Genomic DNA, 20,699 nt, shown 5'->3' on the forward strand with positions numbered 1-20,699 from the left:
ATTTTATTGCATTACAGTTTGAATTCCACAGAATCCAAATTGTAAGTGTTCCTCACAGACATGCCACGGACTGCCTGAATGAAGCTCACAGACCTCTAGTACTTTCAGTGTATCTGAAAGTGTAACAGTTTTGGAACCCCTGCTCTAATGTGTAGGCAGATGCACTGAGAGTGCTCGCCCTGGGCATATGGGACACTGTCATGGAGAAACATTAAGATATACCTGCAATAAGTGCATGCAGTTCATCGTCCAGGTTCCGTACCCAGCGCAGAAAGCAGCTTGTACCCTGTATTTTGAGGATAATCACAGCAACCTTGTTAGATGACCCAGCCCTATAATCTAGCAACAAAGCTCTCAATCATATCTTAAAAATTTAATCAAGTACGCGGAACCCTCTGATTACAACTCTGGCTCTTGATGACCACTTAGTAGCTGCTCAGCACGATGATTTATAAAGTAATCTAAACATGGTATTTGGAGATAAGATTAAAAGGTCATTCTTATCAACAAGGGCAAAGCCTCTGCCAATTCTAAAGAAGTATATATACAACCTCTTTTTTAAAAAAATGACCTCTTCCCTTCTATACATTTTACCCAAACTGCTCCTCATCTGAACCAATACACTTCTTAACTACCTGAAAACTACCAATATGAAGAAATTGTTTTCAAACACTACATACATTATACAGAGTGAGATGGTAAGAATTCTGGAGTGTGCCACTTCCAACTGCAGGTGTCTGAGTGGTGGGTTCATATTAATGCTCTTCTAGTGAAAAGCTCCCCACATGTAGTAAACTAGCACATCAGGGAAAGAGTCTTAGGCTAACTCTCTCACCAATGCGCCAGCTTAAAATATGCAGGGACCTTTTTACATGGGAGAGCATGAAAATGTAAGAAATCCCCCGTCCTGCAAACTATAGTCTGCAATAGTATAATTCAAAATTTTACAGTCTACCACCACATGGATCCTAAAAGGTACACAAGAGTGCCTACAGTAATAGCCATTCCAGAATAAATGTTCCAGAGCACACTGGACCTAGAAAGAGTGAGCATACAGGGAAAGCTGGGAGTTTGATTGACTATGGCCCTGTTTACATGTCACCTGGAATAGCGTGGTTGCTTTCAGTGAGTCCTGTGGGTTGCTCAGTAGCGTAACTATGCAATCTGCCATAGCTAAATGAGCAGAACATTTATATATTACCTGGAGCAGTATGGGAACATAAGAACACAGGAAGCTGCCTTATACTGAGTCAGACCCACTGTCCATGTAGCTCAGTAATGTTTGCACTGACTGGCAGCGGTCCTCCAGGATTTCAGACAGGGAGTTTCTCCCAGTCCTAACTGGAGATGCTGGGGACTGAATATGGGACCTTCAGCATGCAAGGCAGACGCACTGCCGCTGAACCACAGCCCTTCCCCAAATCATGGAGGAGGTAACAACCAGGCAAGTGAGGCTGTGTTATACTAGTAAGTAAAGATTTCTCTCTGTAATGCAAACAAGATACAAGTAATGACTTTCAGGCTCCCAGTGCACTGCGCCGTTATAAAACCAACCATCACATTGACACTTCATCTCTTTTTGAGCTGAGCCTGTTCCATTTTTTTTTTACTTTTTCCTTCTAAGTTATAAAGCAGCGTAGCCCCATAATGGTTAAAGCATTCCTCCATGGCCTTGGAAACAAAAAAATCAAGTGGATTCCCCAGTTGTGACCAAATAAGCCAACAGTCTATTAATCTTCACTAAAAAGGGAACCTAATTTTTTTCCTGCTCCCCGTTTGGTAGAAAGGCATTTTAACTTACTGATTAAAGAATGCCCGTAATGCAATTTTTTTGTAAGAAAAATAATCAACCTATGTGTGAATGGAAGGTATTGTGGCTCAGACCCTAGAATGATAATGATACTCATTAAGTATTACCGCTGCTGTGGATGAGTAACTTTTAGAATAATTAAATTCCTTTTTAAACTTTTCAGCACTTTAGAAACTTACTTTGTATATACTGACAAATGACCCCAGAAAAGCCCCAAGCTGGAAATTTTCTTTGTTGTAGAAAAGTGAGAGCAGCCGGGAAGGTTTTGTAAACAGATGCCGGAATGCTGACGGGATTCGAAGGCAACACTGGATCAAGTAACCAACACTAAACATCCTAATGAAGCCCTAGAGAAGATATTAAGAACGTGACATTTAGAGAGAGGGAGGCAGAGCAAATAAAAGAAAAAAAACAGTAGTGTCGGGAACGTCACCAATAAATCTCACTATAAAACAAAACCTTGGAAAGGTTTGCTCTGCACATTGACTGAAACATCATCTTGGAACCTAAAATCAAAATGTCAGTTTCATTTCCGCTTAGAACTCGTAGATTTGGCCGTTCTTTTATTCCCAAGCTTTTCAGAGTGTAGAATTCCTCCTATGCCTATTACATTTTTATCCCACCCTTCTTCCAAGGAGTTCAGGACATCTCTCTTTCCTATTCACTTTCACGGAAACCCTGTGAGGTAGGATAGGCTGAGAGATGATAACTGATCCAAGGACATCCAGTGATCTCTGCGGCTGTGTCTACCCTTTGCTAGTCCAACAAATTAGACATTACACCACACTGGCTCTCTGTAGACATTCAAACATCTGCTCCCGGAGGAGCAAGCCTGATGCCCAGTCCAACCGAGCGGGCCCTTGGACCATGTATAGATCACTCCTCCTCCTTGCACATTCCCTTTTGGTGTAGCATGAGCAGCTCTTCACGCCTTGTTCTGGCTGGTGATTCTTGAGAGGCTGACGACAACAGCAAAATAGGGGGAAGAAATGGGGAACCACTCCAGTCTCCCCAAATGTCCTTTGAAAACAGGGGCAGTTGGAGAATCTGAGGACTGGGGGGGGCTTGTTAACCCCTTTGCTCTCACACAGCCTCCCGCATCTGCCAGCAGAGCCAGAAGCTACAACAAGCATCAGCAACAGTCCAGTGAAGAAGCCCTCCTTGACGAGGGACGTAACATATGGCTGCTTCAGCAGCCGTTTCCAGGATAGGAGATTCAGCAGCAGAATGGGTGTCAGAACATCTAGAGCAGGGGTTCTTGCTCTGTGATCCATGGCCCCAGGGGGTCCATGGATGGGCTTCAGGAGGTCCGTGAACCAGGTACACACAGGGGGGGAAATCATTATTTCCAATGCAATAAAATTAATTGTATTTATTTACTTATGTATCGGTCCTTAGCTTTTATCAGATTCTCGAAGGAGGTCTGTGGCCTAAAAAAGGTTAAGAACCACTGATCTTGAGGGAAACTTATAGGGCAGTGGTGATGGGGGGCCTTTTTCAGACTGAGGGCCACATTCCCGTCAGCTCAGCCTTCCAGGGACCGCATGCCTGTAGTGGTCGGGGTCAGAGGCAAAAGTGAGGGGAGCAACACATTTAAATTTTATTTTTACACAGCAGGCTAGTTTTTACACACTCACTTTCTATCCTCCACCCAGGCAGGCAAGAGACATTACCAAAATTCAACATTTCGGGAGAGCCTGAACTAGGGCTTGTGAGGACTGTGGCCTGGGGAATGTTCCAGAGACCAGATGGAGAGGCTTGGTATTTGGCCCCTCCTCTTACAGGACGATAACCAATTAAGGCATACTCAGAGTAGCCCCACTGAAATTAATGGACCTAAGTTAGGCAGATCTATTAGCCTCAATGGGTTTACTCTGAGTAGGACTAGCATGGAATATCACCCATTGATTTCAATGGGTCTACTCTTGAGTATAACTAGCATTGGGTCACACTCAGTTTCACCTTTTTTCCTGCCCTAGTAACTCTTCTCTATTTTATTGTATTTTGAATATATTCTAAGCTGCCTTGAGAACTTCAGTTATTAGACGGGATGTAAATATCACAAATGCATAAATAAAAGCATGCCTAATGTCCCTCCCCTTTTTTCCCCACTTAATTTTTCTAAACAAGTGGGCTGTACTCAAAGATACTTTGCCTTAGATATACTTAGGTCTGTTGGGGAACAGGCAGGCTCCCCGTGAGAAGGTGGAGAAAATTAGTTTAACGGGGGGGGGGGAGAGAGAGAGAGAGAAATGAACAAATCATTTAAATCTTTATTTTTCTCCTTAAAATCATTTCAGTGAATCAAGTCCTGCTCCACTCAGCTGTGGTACAGAAATGAAAACAACAAGAAAGGAAAAGCCTTATGCCTAAAACCCAAACATCTTGAAGAATTACTGTGGGAAGTCAGAAAACAAATATCGTCCTGAAAACGCAGGAACTAGACAGCTATACTCAATCTCCGGCACCTTCAATTCCTGCATTCTTTCAACAACCACTTTGCAAGATCTCTTGTGAAGCAGGCACTAAAGCAAAAAGAGATCTATGTGCTGAACTGTTGAAGCTTCTCAGCCAACGTTAACAATATGCAATTTGTTTCCATTTGAAGCCCACTCCAACTTAAGGGCATGCTAGTATAAAAGCTAAGAACACAGAAATAATCCTGCTGAATCAGACCGAGGACCCATCTAGTCCATCTTCCTCAGCAATGGCCTGCCAGAAATGTCTGCAAAGCCCATAGGCAGAGTGGGAAGGCAAAAGCCTTCACTTGTTGTTTGTCTTCAGCATCCAGAATTAAGAAAACAGACACTCCATCTAGCTATCTTGGCTAAATAGTGATCAACAGACACACCTCCATGGAATTTGTCCAACCTCCCTTTAAAGCCACTATAAGCCATCACCACATCTGATAGGAATGAATTCCTGGAATTAACTGTACCTTCAGTAAAGTTGCACTTTTTATCTATCCTGAATGTACTGCCAGTCAATTTTGGAACAGCGTCTGGACGCAGTGGGTGGGCTGGACATGAGCTAATAAATGAGTCTGAATCCTGGCAAGATGGAGCCTCTATGGGAGATCAGTTCCCGGCTCCAGAAAGTTGGTCAGATGCCTGCCCTGGATGGGACTGCACTCTCTCGAAGCAGCAGGTGTGTAGTCTGGTTGTGCTCTTAGATATAGCTCTGTCACTGGAGGCACAAATGTCTCTTAGTGGCTGGGAGTGCTAGCTATGGCCATTCTGGGATTGGGACAACTTGACCACAATTGTCCATGCATTTGTCATCCCAAGGTCGGATTGCTGCAATGCACTGGCCCAACTAGCTCAATACTGTCCACACTGACTGACAGAGGCTTCTCTATCTCAAGATGCTGGGGACTGAACCTGGGACCTTCTGCATGCAAGGCAGATGCTCTATCGCTGAGCTACAGCGATAATTAACTAACTGATAATTAATTAACTGATGGATTGCATTGATTTCATTAATATATTTATGAATGATTGATGGTGATGATTTCATTGGGTGACCCACACCTGTCCAAGTTCCAAGACTGCCTGAGAGGGAGGGAAGAATCTGACTAGGACTTAGCTGAATACAACCCATTGACATTTAATTTTCAGTCCCTTTCCTAGTAATTCCTGACTCTTGCTGAGTCTTGATATTCATATCCCCAATCAAAAGAGATGTGTTTTACCGTGACTTTCTGAAAAGATATTCTGGCAATCCACCAGCAGGTGAGAATGCCGGAATTGTTGGATGACTTAAGAATTCTTCATACTCTCATACCATAAGCAGAGGGAGAAAACTACTGGCCCACTAGCTTTATTGGTTCATTTTCTCCTTGTATCTTCTCCCCTAGCCGTCTTCAAAATTTATGGCACTCTCAGTAGAGGCTGTAGACATAAAAATGGCAAAACCAGAATAGGGACCGATGGGACCTAAACACTGTCCATTTCTTATTTAGCCACCCACTCTTCTCTACATCCTGTTTCTCTTCTCTTCTTCCCTTTATTCCATGGTTTGCTCCTTGCTCCCTTTTCTTATCCTTCATCACAGGATCTTGCGACACTCCACTGGTTCCATTTCTTATGCTTCCATATAAATTAACTGCATCTCACCTTCCCAGGGGTGGAGGGGAGCAAGAGTGTCACCTGCAAGTGCTGCAGTGGCTACTAAGCCAGTCTCAGAATGCTCAGGGCTTTCCTATGCATTATTTTCATCACATAATCAATATGCCCACAGCACATTTCCCACATCTCTCACAGTGGGTGTTGGACCCATAATGTAGTATGTTCTCCTGGCTCCAACCAGTGCCTGCAATAATGGTGGTGGTGGTAGTGGAGGAGGAGGAGGAACTTTGCTACATTATGACCCTGGGACATGCAGCAAATTCAATGTAAAAAGAAATGGTCTGGTGGGAAACTTGTGATGAAACTCTTAATTCCTACAGCCAAAGTAACATACAGATCAGCTCTCTACTTTGAGGCTCTCTATAAACATTCTTAGTTACTTGCAGGACAGCAGGACATCAAGAAGGAAGCAAAGATAAATCTCCATAACAAAAGTAGCCAACTTGGTACCCTCCAGATGGTTTGAACCACAATTCCCATCGTGCCTCACCACTGGCTGTGCTGGCTAGAGCTGATGGCTGTTGTAGTCAACAACAGCTGGAAAGTACCACATTGGCTACCCTTGCTCTATAACCAGCTTTGGCTATGATAGTGAGCAGAAGCGGCAGCGTCATAAAAAGCTCCGGATGGGAGGCTAGCTGTGATCACATAAATCCTGACCAATGTGCAAACTCAGCCCGTCTGCTCCACCTGAAGTCACTGTTCATCTTATCTGTGTTTGTCCTGACTCCGCATCACTCACACATATATCCCACCACCACAAATAGTCTTTCCACTCCTTCAGACTATTTGCTCTTTAGATCTCTTTGCATTAATTTTTTCTTCCCCAAAGTATAGCTTGTGAAGGGTGCTGAGAGTTGTTCAAAAACTACTCCTCAGAGCTAAAGTTCTCAGTGTGGTCTCAGAGAACTCTGAGAACTGTAGCTCTGTGAGGGGAATAGGGGTCTCCTAACAACTCTCAGCACCCTTCACAAACTACACTTCTCAGAATTCTTTGGAGGTAGCCATGATGGTTTAAAGTGGAATAATAGTGGAATACATGTATGGTGTGAATGTGGCTTATGCCTTCTTATCCCATCACCGACAGGCTATCACTCAGAAAGTTTCTAGCCTCAATTTATTTATTTAAATCTTTGATTTACTGCTTAATCATTTGCATGTCTAAGCGGTGTACACAATAAAGCAATACAATAAAATGAACAATAAAATCATCATAAAGTGAAACACTACCTCAGAATGCCGGCTGGAACAAGAAAGTGTTAGTCATGTGCCTGAAGTTCAACAAGAAGGGCGCCTGTCTAATCTCAGCTGGGAGGGAGGCTTGGGCCCATGACACTGAAAGCAATAATGAAGGTATGGGTATTTTGCAGGATCCCACTACAAGGCTGGCAAATCTACAGCTAGAATCAGGCTCTTAATCTCCCCCACACAAACCAATGAGTCTCCAATAATCCATGTAACAGTGTGGCAGAGAACAGGAGCAAACACAGTACATCTTATCTGAAAGCAGACAGCTCCAGATGACTCAAGCAACCAAGTAGAGCCAACCCACACATTACAGGAGAAGGAAAAAACAACCCCAAGGTTACTAATCTCCAGGAAAAAAATCCATTTCCGGTCCCAAATACAGATTTGAAAAACAACAGTTTCAATAAATTAATACTTTTGCACTGTTCACTACCCTTTCCCTCCAAATTTATTGCATGTCTTTGGATTTACCCCAAATATACAGCAATACCTAAGTCCCATGCATTCAAACATGGAATTATGGCATGAGGATCCCCAAAGTTTTGGTGCCTCCAGTGTTCTCTGAATTTGCTCACTGTATCTAGCTAACATTTATTTTATTGTCCAAACATGTCCTCCACTTCTCTAGACAAGGCTCCCGAGTTGTCTAATATGCAAGAACTGGCTGTTGTTCCAAGACTGTTAAGATTTAAAGTATTTAGAATAATTTATTTGTTAAATTCATTTCCTAGAAGCAAAAGAAACAATAAAAAAAACAAGCTTAGCAAATCCAGTCACCTTAAATCATTTTGAATGCTATTTATTCTGTTGTGATGAAGAGATTTTGTCAAGGGAAGACATAAGAATATAAGAAGAGCCCTGCTGGATCAGGCCAAAACCCATCTAATCCAGCATCGTGTTCTCACCGTGGTCAACCAGACGCCTACGGGAAGCTCATAAGCAGGACATAAGCACTATGATGATGTTTGGTGGGAAACGAACATTCCAGGTGTGTGTGTGTCCGCGCACGTAAAAGCTACACACCCTTCATAATAAAAAATAGAAAACCATGTAGGTTCTTCCTTAGAAGACAGCTCCTGCTGATTTTGTCCAGAGACATCCTTCGGAAAATCTCAACAATACTAGTGACTCTCTTAAAAATCTCCAATCGCATGTATCAAGCTAGGAAAAAAATACCCCAATAACAGAATTTTGCTTCTGTTTTAAGTAATATAAAACATGATCATCTATGGCAACAATGGCAGTGCTCATTCTTCTTTAGCCTGGCCCAGCTTCTGTAATATAATACAAAGGAACTGCAGCAGTTTTGAAATTGAGCTAGACAAACCTAGGAAACAGATGATAGAGGTTTCTTATCTAGCATCCGAGCCTCAAATCCTAGGTTAAGCAGGAATCCTGATTATCCCTAAGCACGGGTAGCATCAATGTTGCTATAACAATTGAAATAAATTTGGCTACGAGGAAGGAGGTATTTGTTTTCTAAAAGAAAGGAGGAACAAATTATGCTGGGTCTGGTTCTCTATATTCCTTAACGAAGATCAAGCAACTGGCAGGATTATCACTGCATCAGCTTCCAAATGGGATGAAAAACATAAAAGGGCCTATCTAATTTCCAGTTTACCTGGCAACTTGAATCCTGTATCAGTGAACCACCATTCAAGCTAATCGGCAGTTCACCTACATGCAAAGAGATTAATGCCTGATCATATTGCTTGCTGAACACTTGGCACTGACTTCTTAGGAAACAGACATCTACCAGTTCTGTTACTACAAGAGATGGAGGTTCCTTTCTATTTTAAAGATATCGTTTTTAAAAAAATCTCAATGACATATTTATAGTGCTGTTTGCTGAGTGAATATCATTTTACTTGCTCAGTGTATAAGAATTTTGGGTGTGATTAAATGGGCCCATGAGCACTGATAGCTATGACGGCAGTCATTTCTTGAAATATGCAAGTGCAGTGAAATTCAAACCAGTTAAGACTGTTCAAGTGAAAGACTTTAAGTCTTATGCAGGACTTGAGTCAATGCACAGATTACAACTACCTCAAACCATCAACAGCCGCACTTATTGATTCTCTCTCCTATCAAGCAAGAATGTTTAGTGACTAATTAGAAAATTAGAAAATAGATATTAACTGCTTAAAAGTTTTCAGCATTAAGCAATTTTACAATTATGAAATTCTGTTAAACAAATAATTATAAATATAAACTACATGCTAAATGGCCTTTTGTTTTGATTGGGAACAACAGAATTACATGAAAATTACCACTACCCAATCAGAAGTTAAAAGGGAAACTTTTGAAAAGCAGAAATTACACTTCTTAAATTTATTTATAACTTTTCTAGTCTAGCTTTCATCACAATCAATTTTAGGGCAGTTTATGTACAATGAAATAATGAAATTAACACCAACAATCAAATCTATTGCACAATTCAATGACAGCACATAAAAACACAACAGTTAAAACAACAATATTTACAATAGCAGAGCAGGCTTCATCCTTCCAAACTGAAGCTACTAAATTAATAACCAGTAAAAGCTTGAACAAATAAATACATTTTTAGTGGGTACTGAAATGAATGCAAAGACAATGCCAAATGTACCTTTGAGGGGAGGGAATTCCACAGGAAGGGGCACCACCACAAAGGCCCTTTCCCACAAGATTGCATCATGTACCTCACTTGGCAACAAGATGCCAAGAAGGGCCTGTTCTGAGGATCTTAATGCATTGGCAGGTTGGTACAGCGGAGGTATTTTTAGGTTCCAACTATTTAGGTCCCAAGTTATTTAGGGATTTATCAGTAATCACTGGCATCTGGAATATAGCTCAGAAGCATCAGAAAGCCATTACAGATCTTTCAGGACCAATGTTACATGATTATAGCTGGCTTACAACAGTTATTTAACACTTGGTAGCTGCATTCTGCAATAGCTGCAGCTTCTAGATCACCTTCAAGGGCAGCCCCACATACAGCATATTACAGTAACTCAATTGGAGGGTTACCAGAGCATGGATTACCATGGCAAGGCTATCTCTGTGTTGTGCCTTACCACCCTTTTCCAATTAACTCTGACATGTCTTGGGAGCTTACAGAACTCTGTTCCTGAATATACAGTATGTGTTCTCAAATCTACCGGCATGCAAAGCCAGGAGTGCTTCCAAAAGTTGCCCTCAATGATGACAGTAGCAGGAAAACTCAAAGTGTGACAGGAACTGCTCAATGTACAAAGCACAGTTGCAGGGATTTAGTGCTACTGTTACTGAGTTCTTGCACAGGCAACTTACTGATCCTGCTAGTTCATGAGCACTGAAAACTGATAAGGTGTTGGAACTATGACAGCGTGGCAGGTGACTGGCACTGTAATTTAGAGCTCTAACTGTTCATAAACACCGAAATACCCTTTAAAAGAAATCTTCCCCATTCTGATGCCCTCCAGATGTTTCGGACACCACTCCCATCACCCTTGCCCGTGCTGGTTGGGGCTGATGGGAACGTTAGACCAAAACATCTGAAGGGCACTAGGCTGGCGAAGCCTATTTCAAAAACATGGCATGACACCAAGTTCTTTAAAGTTAGGTTGGCTCAGCAGCCCATTTTCTCCGCTGAGGCTGTGTGCCTGCTTATGTGTTAATTCTTAGCATATGGTAACCAAACACACAGAATGCATCCTTCTCTGCTCACTGGCAGATATAATATTGATATGTGACATAGTGGGAAAAAATGCCAAGCTTACAAATAGGTAAGCTTACTAAAAATATCAGCCTGAAACATGTTGGAAAACAGATAAATAATTTTGAGGACAAGACCATAGCCCAGGAATCTGCAGAAGGGCACCTTGGTGTACAGGAACATTTCTTCCCCCACCCCCACACAGCAATTAATTGGATCTAACCTCTAGTTAAAGGATCCTGAGAGCTTTAGGTAGCCTGAGAGCATGAGTAAGTCTTATGTCCTTCAATAGCTTTTATTCTCCCTCTGTGCCACAGGTAAAAGCATATGGCTGTAGCCAGCTAACCTCTACTCAGAGGAGACTCACTGAAATTAATGGACCTAAGCTAGTCATATCCATCAATCTCAATAGGTCTACTCTGAATAGAACTCAGCTGGATACAACCCATAATATGCAAACTCCTGCATGTGTGAGCATGCTAACACACACCTTGTCTCAACAGTATTAAAGTTGCAATGTCTATTCTGATTATCCTGCAAGGTTTGCTATGTTCAACAAGGTACTAAAACTTACGTTACTGGGTGGTATCCAATGTTCGTCTTACTCAGACCAGACCCACTGAAGTTAATAAACATGACTAACTGATGTTCATTCATTTCAGCAGGTCTGCTGTTAGTTGAATACAACCCTATGCCTCCACGGGCCCCCAAATGTGTGCTTAAAACAGCTTTACCGAGTTGGGTCATGTTGCGAGCCAGCTGGCTACAATACATGGTGAGACACTGAGACATGAAACCTGCAGAAAGCACAAGCATGACACTGAGCCAAAATATGCAGACTGTCAAGCTGCACCTTCTCTTTCACATGTTGATTTTCACACTCGCTGCTGGAAAGCCATAACAATTAACTATGAACATCTGAATGGGAGAAATATCACGGCCAATAAAAAGCAGTCACATCCCAGAAAAGCTGCTTTACCTCATACACACTACTTTTGAAATGCTAAAAACAAAAACCTACTGGAGTCCCTACCAAAGGAAATGTAAGCAGGTGCTTCCACCTGTGCAGGCCCAGCTCCAGCCAAAACAATCTCCCCACTCTTCCATAGGAAAGAAACCCCTCACTGATTATTATATTCCGTGGGAGGATAATTTATATCAGTGGACATGGACTGCCCTCCCTTCGCGCAACAACTGTGGACTTCTCCCGTTACCCTTAAAATACATTCACAGGCTCAGAGTAAAGCAACAAGCAAAAACACCCCAATTTGCTAGAGGCACGGCTGCATGGGTGCTGCCGCCGCTGCTTGAGCTGCCGAGCACAGCACATTCCCAAGACTTGAGCTGGTGAAACGGCTGCAAGTGGGATCTGTTACACAGTTCCATTCGCAATTAAATCCGCCAAGGCTTTGAGAGCCTTGCTTTTCACGCACTTTAAGAGCTTACCACAGACCTTAAACAAACACTTCTTCAACCTGCAAGACAACGGTGGTTACAGCGTAAAGAGAACCTTGGTGATGTGCACATCTCCTGAAGATCTTTTTAAATGAGTTAATCACGAACAACGAAGCACAGAAGCCTTCGCAGACTGGAGCTCTGTGATCCTCTTTGCGCTCTCTTTTTAATGCTTTTAATGCTAGAACATAAGGATTGCCTTGCTGGACCACATGAAAGGTCCAGCATTCTGTTTGCAACAGCAGCCAGGCAAGTGGCGCTGAGCGCTCATGAACAGGGCACGAAAGGGATGCTGTTTGTCCTCAGTGCGATACTATCTCTGTACATAATTATTTTATTCAGTTACTGTGGCTAGGAGCTGTTGAAGGTCTCATTCTTCAGAGTTGAGGAGGAGAAGTTTTGAAAGAACGTAAAATATACAGTGTGAACCAGCTCTTAGAGCAACCAGCTCATTGGAAAAAATCTCACCAGGTGTCTTGAACCAGGGAGACTGACAGCCAGACAGAAGCACCTTACTTTGCATCAATTCATCAGTGTCTGCTAGCATTTATGAAGCTCACGGGTCTGTTCTAACCATATTACAACAGGAATCAAAAACTTCATTTTAAAAAAAAGAAAGAGTTCATATCACAGCCACCTCTAAATTGACCGTAAACGGAACGGACTATGAAGGAATAAAATGCAAAATCTTGATGTTCTGTTTATTCAACCTATTACCAGTCTGCATCTGTGTTATAATTGCTTGTTAATATGTGTTTTTTTAAAAATAATATATTTTAACCCTTTTTTTTAAAAGATGTTTTTAAAGCTTTTTTAAAAAAATGTTTTTAATGTTGCTTTGTTTTAATGTATTTTAAGGTCTGTTTTTATGATGTTTTAAAGTGTTTTTAGCATTTTTGTTTGCCGCCCTGGGCTCCTGCTGGAAGGAAGGGTGGGATATAAACCAAATAATGAATAAATACCTAGATACCCTGTAGATTACACAGCACAGACACCAAAGATGAACATCACATCACACAAAGAAAATGCAACCCCACCCCCTCCTTCTCTCTCACATTCACATACACACACACTGAACACTACAGCCCCCCAAATGACTTAGGCCCCAAATATGTGAAAGATTGCCTCCTTCCCTACAGACCCCTCTTGGGTGTTAAATCGGCAGAGGGGGCCTTCTTGGTAGTTCCATCGCCTTCAAAAGTTTGAGGGATAATGGCCCGGGAGAGTGATTTCTCTGTGGCAGCCCCTTAGTTGTGGAATTCCCACCCTTCAGAGTTGTGGTGGTACCTTTGCTATATTTTATTTATTTGTGTTTGTTTGTTTATTATTTGATTTATATCCCGCCCTTTCCCCCAGCAGGAGCCCATACTCTGGCCTTTGGCACTTAAGAGGCAAGTTTTCAGGACCCACCCTATTCCTGTAAATGTAATGTGCTTTAATTGTTTTTAATATTGTATTTTAAATTTCTGTAACCCATCCTGGGACCTACTAGTGAAGAGCAGACAACAACAACAACAATAATGGTGACACAAAGCCAGACACACTAAGCCACTAAACTCTTTTCTAGGCACATAAGCAAATACATACACACCCAGGACCCAGAACTGGAAAATGTCTTGTGACTATGGCTGGATGGATCACTCCATTTCTGGTCCATTTCAATTTTGCATATGTTTATTCATAAATCTTTTCTGTCCATTTCCCCATTAATCTTCAGATTTTTTTAGAAAGAACAGTACAGAAATTCATATTTAAAAGTGTAATATATATTTTATCACTAAATATGTCTTTTGTGATAAAATACATATTTAATTATATATTTAAAAACCATCCTTTGTGCTGATTACTTTGGGTTGTATGCAGTGTTTGCCTTACTCAGAATAGATCCTTTGAAATTAATGGACATGAATAACTTAGATTAATTAATTAATAAACAACCCTTTATCTCAATGCATGTATTTCTAAACATATCTTATTGTACAATAAACACTTTTTAATCACATTTGGTGGCGGGGTTTGAGCCAAGAACTGTATTGCAGCATTTGGAGAAGTACAAAATCAGGATAATTATGTTCCAATTGATATATTAAGCTGGGAGGTACAAATTAGTTCAGTTTGCTTACAAATGTGTGGACCAAACAAAATTCTCTTCCATCCCTTGTTGTTGCTGTTATGTGCCTTCAACTCGATTACATCCCTACTTGCGACTTATATAAACTTTTTCTAGCTTAAAAGAGTCTTCTGTCAATGAATTATGTTATTTTTTGCCACTCACTTTAACACAATATGAGATGCAATTATCTTCATAATGTTTACAGCATCTGTGCCTTGGCCCATATTTACATCTGAAAAACAAACAAACCAAAAACCTGTATCAGTATTATCAACTGTTTAAGTTGCCTTTTGCATACCAAAGCTGCAAACGTTCCACTTCCACCAAACTTTACAGAATGTTCTCTCACTATTTATTTTTCTTTGTCCAGTGCAAAATTCAATTTCTTTACACTGCTTACAAGCATAAAAAAAAAATAGTAAAAAGTACTTACGTATCCTGTGCAAATAAAGGAAAGACCTTTGTTCTAGGGAGAGCTAACGTGACACAGCTAAGAGATTGAATTGCAAACCAGGAAATCCTCTGTTCATATCTTTCCTTTGCCATGAATTCACGTGTAGAGGCAGACTACACATGACAGTAAATGAGTATTCACATTTGCATGCATGGAGTTCTTTTTTCAGAAACAGCCAATCTGGATTGGGACCACAGTACAGGTGAAAAGAAGTTTCATTCTCTTTTCTTTTTCCATAGTTCAACTTAAAATAGCATACACACACCCAAGTTGCTACTTGCACCAGGAAGGAAGCTAGTGCCCAAACCTGGAACTTGGGGAAGAGTCAGGATTTCATCATCTCTGGCTGTGTGTGTTTTACACAAAACAAAGTCAGAGATGACATTCACACCTTATCTGACTTTCTGACTTTGCCCTGTGGCTTGGGACATTCAAAGAGCAGCATGAAGCCACTGAGCAGCGAAGGGACAGTCACTGGGGCATAAGAAGAGTGCAGCTGGATCAGGGCGAAGGCCCATTAATCTAGCATCTTGTTCTCACAGTGGCCAACCAAATGCCGATGGGAAGCCAAAAAGCAGGACCTGCGTGCAAAAGCACTCTCCCTACCTGTGACTCCCAACAACTGGCATTCAAAGGCATACTGCCTCTGAAGGTGGAGGCAGAACAGACACTGAGCATAGTAGCCAATGGTAACCATATTCTCCATTGTTTAATTCTCTTTTTAAACCAAACAAGTTGGTGGCCTATGTCTTACAGGAGCAAATTCCATAGTTCAGCTATGTGCTGTGTTTAGAAGTCCTCCTTTGTCTGTCCCGAATCTTCCAACATTCTTCTTCATTGGATATCCCCAAGTTCTAGTGAGAGGGGGGAATCTTTCTCTGTCCACTTTCTCCATACCACACATAATTTAATCACCTCTGTTAATGTTCCCTCTTACCTTTTCTCTAAAATAAAAAGCCCCACATGTTGTAAGAAGGTGGAGGGATGAAGAACATTGCAATTGCATTTGTGGGCCCTTTTAACTACAGCTTCCCATGTTCTAAACTCACCAACTTTGTACAGATGTGGAAATATGTGAAGTGTTTTTGAAAAAAGCAGGCATGTACCTTTCCACAAAAACCTCACTCTGACAACACAAACCTGGTCACAGACCATACAACAGCAGTATGAACAGGTAAAGGTCCAATGAAGCCTACAGACACACATAACCCTTAACACACTTGTTGTTGTTCTGTGCCTTCAAGTTGATTAAGACTTATGGCATTCATTTATTTTTATGAAATGTCATCACACGCAGATGTGCTCTATGATGCAACCAGAATTGTAGCAAGTGGTAGAGTATGGAATACTGGTGGGAAGACTACAGAATGGGACACACAGATGACTGGATGGCTGTATGTTCCTCCCACTGGGTTTAGGGGAAGGTTTGTCCAGCCCACCAAAATTAATACTCTTCACCACCCACAAGACTTCTACCCCAGTAGAATTTGCACATAGCTGTAATGCTCATGAAAACTGAAGTCTTGTGGGTGGTGAAGAGTATTAATTTTAATTTGGAGATCTACCACAGTAGAATTTGCACATAGCTGCAATGCACATGAAAACTGATCTCCAATAGCCGTCTGACATGCAGAGGATTTGAAAAAGATAAATGCTTTGGGGAGGGCTGTCCAGTTGTTAAGACATATCTAGTGGGCTTACAAGAAAATCAATTTGATGCTGGTTCTAGAAATTAGATTTTACTGTAGTGAAGTATTTGTGGTTTGAGCACAAAATAACTTTATTCAATGTTTGTATTGTGCCAAATATTTTTGGAAGCTTTGAATTTTGCACTGCAAAAGCATATAAGTCATAAATCATCCATTAGGTCAGTTTGCATAGGAAAAAAACGTAATGAGGATGTGATCAAGTTACAGACGTTCAGACTTAGTTTTATCTGAAAGGAAACATATGGGAAAGAAACTTGATAGAGGATTAGGATTAAGAACTCAATGGTTTTTTGGGCATATGCAAGTGGGATGTTAGAAATACCAAAGGAAGGTCATTTTTCTTATTTTTTGATCATTCAAGCCTCTTCTTGAAAGCCTTGGAGTGAGCAGTTTCATTAGTGGGGCTACTGACATTGTGCTGCTAACTTTCAATATACCTTGTGTGTATCTCAGATAAAATTATCCTGGACTAATCCAGCATATACCAAAGTGAGCTCTTCAGATCAAGTCTCCTGATAATAGAACTCTTGGCCACTCCCACTCCATATACTTCACAGCAATGGCCAGGGATGATGGGAGTTGTAGTTCAGCAACATCTGGAGGGCCAAAGGTTCCCCACCTCCTGCTTTACAGGCTGTTCCTTGTAACATCATGGAAGTCTATAGATCATATTAAAAAGGCCGGGCCCAGGGGACGAAGAAAGGATCCCAGCAGTAGAACGCAGGCATCTTACTCTCTATGCCACTATGGTAGCTTGCCAGTGTTGGCACGTTCTCTGCTCCACTTCAGAGCCACTAATGTTGATGGTAGTGGGCAGTGTTGCAGCTACCAGTTGAGTGGAGGTAGAACTAAATTTTGATTTGAATTCAGATGTGGCCCTCAGTAAGAGAGACTCATCATATATTGGACCGCCCTGTGCCCAGAGTGATCTATTCCACTTACTCCTGAATCTGCTTGTTGCTGCCTACCTTCCCTTGCCACCAGATCACCAGCCCTCACATTTATTTATCTCGTGTTTATAGCCTGCTTGACAATCTTTGAAGCTGAATACAATATTTATGCTGCTGTCATTTAGGCACCTGCTGAAGGTCTATCTTTTCTCCTAGGCCTTCTTTGGCTTTTAATACCAACTGGTTTAAATCTGCCTCAAGCTGGATATTTTACTGTTTTTTATATATGGTTTTCTTGTTGTATTTTTAATGAGATTTGAAATAGGAGATATGAAAGGCAATATAAAAAGATTTTAAATAAATAAAAATAAACACACTACAACAAAGTACAATTATAAAAGAGCAGGCTTTTTCACTAGTGGCGCTTCAGCTGTGGAATGCTCTCTCAAGGGAGGCATGCCTGGAGCCTTCTTTATCTGTCTTTAGGCGCCAGGCAAAAACCTTCCTTTTCAATCAGGCCTTTGAGGTGTACTTTCTTACATGGTGATCCAACTCAGGGGAAACTGGCGTAAGAGAAGCTGGCATAAAGTTCCATGGCATCCAATTGCTGTTCAGGAGCTTTTGGGTTGGCTGAACACCAGCCCAGCCGAGAGCTGTGTGCAGAAACCAGAAAGTAAAATCCTGCTCTCCCAAATACTCCTACCAGGGAATAAGCCCTCTCCACTGACTTCTATTGTATTAATTTTCTTAGGCTGACCTTTTTCCCATTGTAACTTTTGCCTCAACTGGGACGTGCTGGAGCACTCTGAACACAAGTTGGATGTGGCCTAAGTCCCCTCACCTCGATCCCTCCCCTGACATCCCCCTGACATGCCCCCAGAATGCCCCCTTTTCAGGACTTGCATCAGCTTCACTTACGCTGGTGCCGGCTGAGCCCAGGCTGAGGCCTAGCTGGGGGACTTATGCTGGTGCAGCCCAGCTGAGCCGGGACTCAGTTGGCGATCTGCTGCATCTGATTCCCCTACGCCCGGAATAAATGCAAGTTGGACTTAGTTTCTTTTGTGTGGATTTTAAGTTTTATATTGTATGTTTTTACATTTGTGTTATATTGTATGTTTTAAAATATTTGTTAGTTGTCTAGAGACCGCTGGGTATGAGACGACCAACAAATGAAATAAATAATATTAATAAAACAAAATGACAACAATTTTATTTTTAAAAGCCCCCAAACCATTGATCTATTAGTAATATTTTCAAGTATTAGCTACTTAAAATTTCTCCAGGAAATCTACAAATGTCTCATTTCACTTTTTATTTATTCGACTTATTAGTCACTTATCTAGCTGAATTGTCAGTCACTCTCCTTACTCCTGGGAAGGCAAGGCCTCATTTGTTGTGTTGTCATTTCTTTGTTTAGTCAGCATAAATATAGTGACTGATGTAAAATAAACATGCTGTAATAAAGTTATAATTCTGAAAGACAGAGCACACATATAAAACCGGTACAAGAAAAACAAACAGATGTAAGTTTAAACTCACACTTTATCCACAAGTTTCTTTGTTACAGCAACCATGTTCATTTGCTGTGTTATTTCTTCGCAGTGTGTCATTTTTCTCCCTGTCCTTACAAACGTTGCTTCTGGTGCAAAAGAATGTGTGGGAATTTCTTCTTTTCCTACAATGAACCTGGAAGAAAAGAGAAGAAAAAGAAAAACCACACCGTCGAGAAGTATTTGATTTCTGCAACGCTTTTTCAAACAACGAGGTGCAGCTGCCTCTGGCTGGCCTAAAGGGCAGGATATCTAATGTCTGAATATTTTAAGTTTTTAAATATTAGCATATTGCTGGAAGAATTTCATGGTTGGGGTCGATTCCTTGAAATAGGGAGGTAGCTGGGTCCCACCTGAGCCCGACTGAGGGATCCAACTGGCTCAGCTGAAGATCCACCACATCCAACTCGCCTCAGCCAGGCATAAATGCAAGTTGGATTGCACCCTTGGTCAACAGCAAAATCACTGTCCAGAACATAAAAATAATTTATGTACCTTGTCTTCTAAATATATATAAAAAAAGAGATTAAAGAGCAGTGGAAATAGTATATTTTTTTAAATAAGCAAAAACTAGTTCATCTGCCTCTGGTCTCCTCTGCGTGCCTGGAGTGAAAGACATTAGACTGACAGGCACACAGGAAGGAGCCTTTTCAGCTGTGGCCCCCAAGCTTTGGAACACCCTACCCCAAGAAGCCTGCTCTGCTCCCTCCCTGATGGTTTTCCGGAGACTTCTGAAAATGTGTTCTGGAGAACCTTTGGGAGGGACTGAAGGTAGAGCACTGATTTTATGCCTTCTATGTTAAATTTTACCCTTGTAGTCCCCTTTAGTACCACTCCCTATATATATGTGTGTGTGTGTGTGTGTGTATTGTATTTTATGTATTTTAATTTATTTTAATGTTTTTATGATTTTATTTTTTACAATTCTATTATGTATGTGTTTGATTTTATTTTTGTAAGCTGTCCTGAGTGCCCTATTATAGGGTAGAAGGGTGGGATAGAAATATTTTAAATAAAAAAATAGTTTCTCGCATGCCATTTCATATATTTTCAGTATCCTCCCCCTACATTTACACCACATTTCACTCATTCTGGTCTGATAGCTTTGGGCTAAGAAGAAATAACACTTGTTTGGTTTACTTACTTTAGCGCTGAAAATGTAAATCCTTTCAAGCCATCCTTGCACCTGAAATACAAACCAAGCATTTTGGGTGTGGCTGATTTGGTAGTACCCAAGCTTACAGAGCAGTCCTACAACAGAGAGTCTTACAACCTGTTTTATACAGGGCCCCAGTCACTTGGTTGAGGTTCAGAGCTAAAAAGTCCATACACGTAATTAATTCTGTTGCCTTGGCAAATTTCATGAGAACATGTGCAACGTAAACTGAAGTAAGCAGAATTCCCTCCAGATGACAAAAAAGCATCTTATGCGAGCGCTGGCAAAAGAAAGAAGCGCCTCAAGTCCAACAATGGAAAAAAGATCATTTGGTTTCCATTTCAACACTTGCCAGGAAGTTCTACCATTCTGCCAGCAGATGTCCCTGATGAGCAGTACTTCAAAGGTCAGTTGTAAATGCCAAGACTTTAACCAAACAAGTAAATTTTCTGCTAACAAAGAAGAACACGACAGAGTTTCATAGTGGTCAAGCACCAAGGGCAGTTTTTTA

At 41.3% G+C, this 20,699-nt stretch overlaps 1 protein-coding gene across 3 annotated transcripts in view; it reads right to left on the reverse strand.

Moving 5' to 3' along the window:
* Window positions 1-20,699, reverse strand: part of TMEM135 (transmembrane protein 135) — a 260,384-nt gene that overhangs the window by 11,755 nt on the left and 227,930 nt on the right. For 2 of the 3 annotated variants that reach the window (XM_061628891.1, XM_061628889.1), the window contains 5 exons: window positions 20,177-20,218; window positions 19,022-19,168; window positions 14,592-14,661; window positions 1,990-2,157; window positions 223-286 (listed from right to left, as the gene is read on the reverse strand). In XM_061628891.1, the coding sequence (XP_061484875.1) occupies window positions 223-286; window positions 1,990-2,157; window positions 14,592-14,661; window positions 19,022-19,168; window positions 20,177-20,218 (491 nt within the window). The remainder of the gene's footprint in view (window positions 1-222; window positions 287-1,989; window positions 2,158-14,591; window positions 14,662-19,021; window positions 19,169-20,176; window positions 20,219-20,699) is intronic. The other variant, XM_061628890.1, reaches the window with a different exon arrangement.

The sequence above is a fragment of the Rhineura floridana genome, chromosome 5 (assembly GCF_030035675.1).
Source record: "Rhineura floridana isolate rRhiFlo1 chromosome 5, rRhiFlo1.hap2, whole genome shotgun sequence".
Lineage (NCBI taxonomy): Eukaryota > Metazoa > Chordata > Lepidosauria > Squamata > Rhineuridae > Rhineura > Rhineura floridana.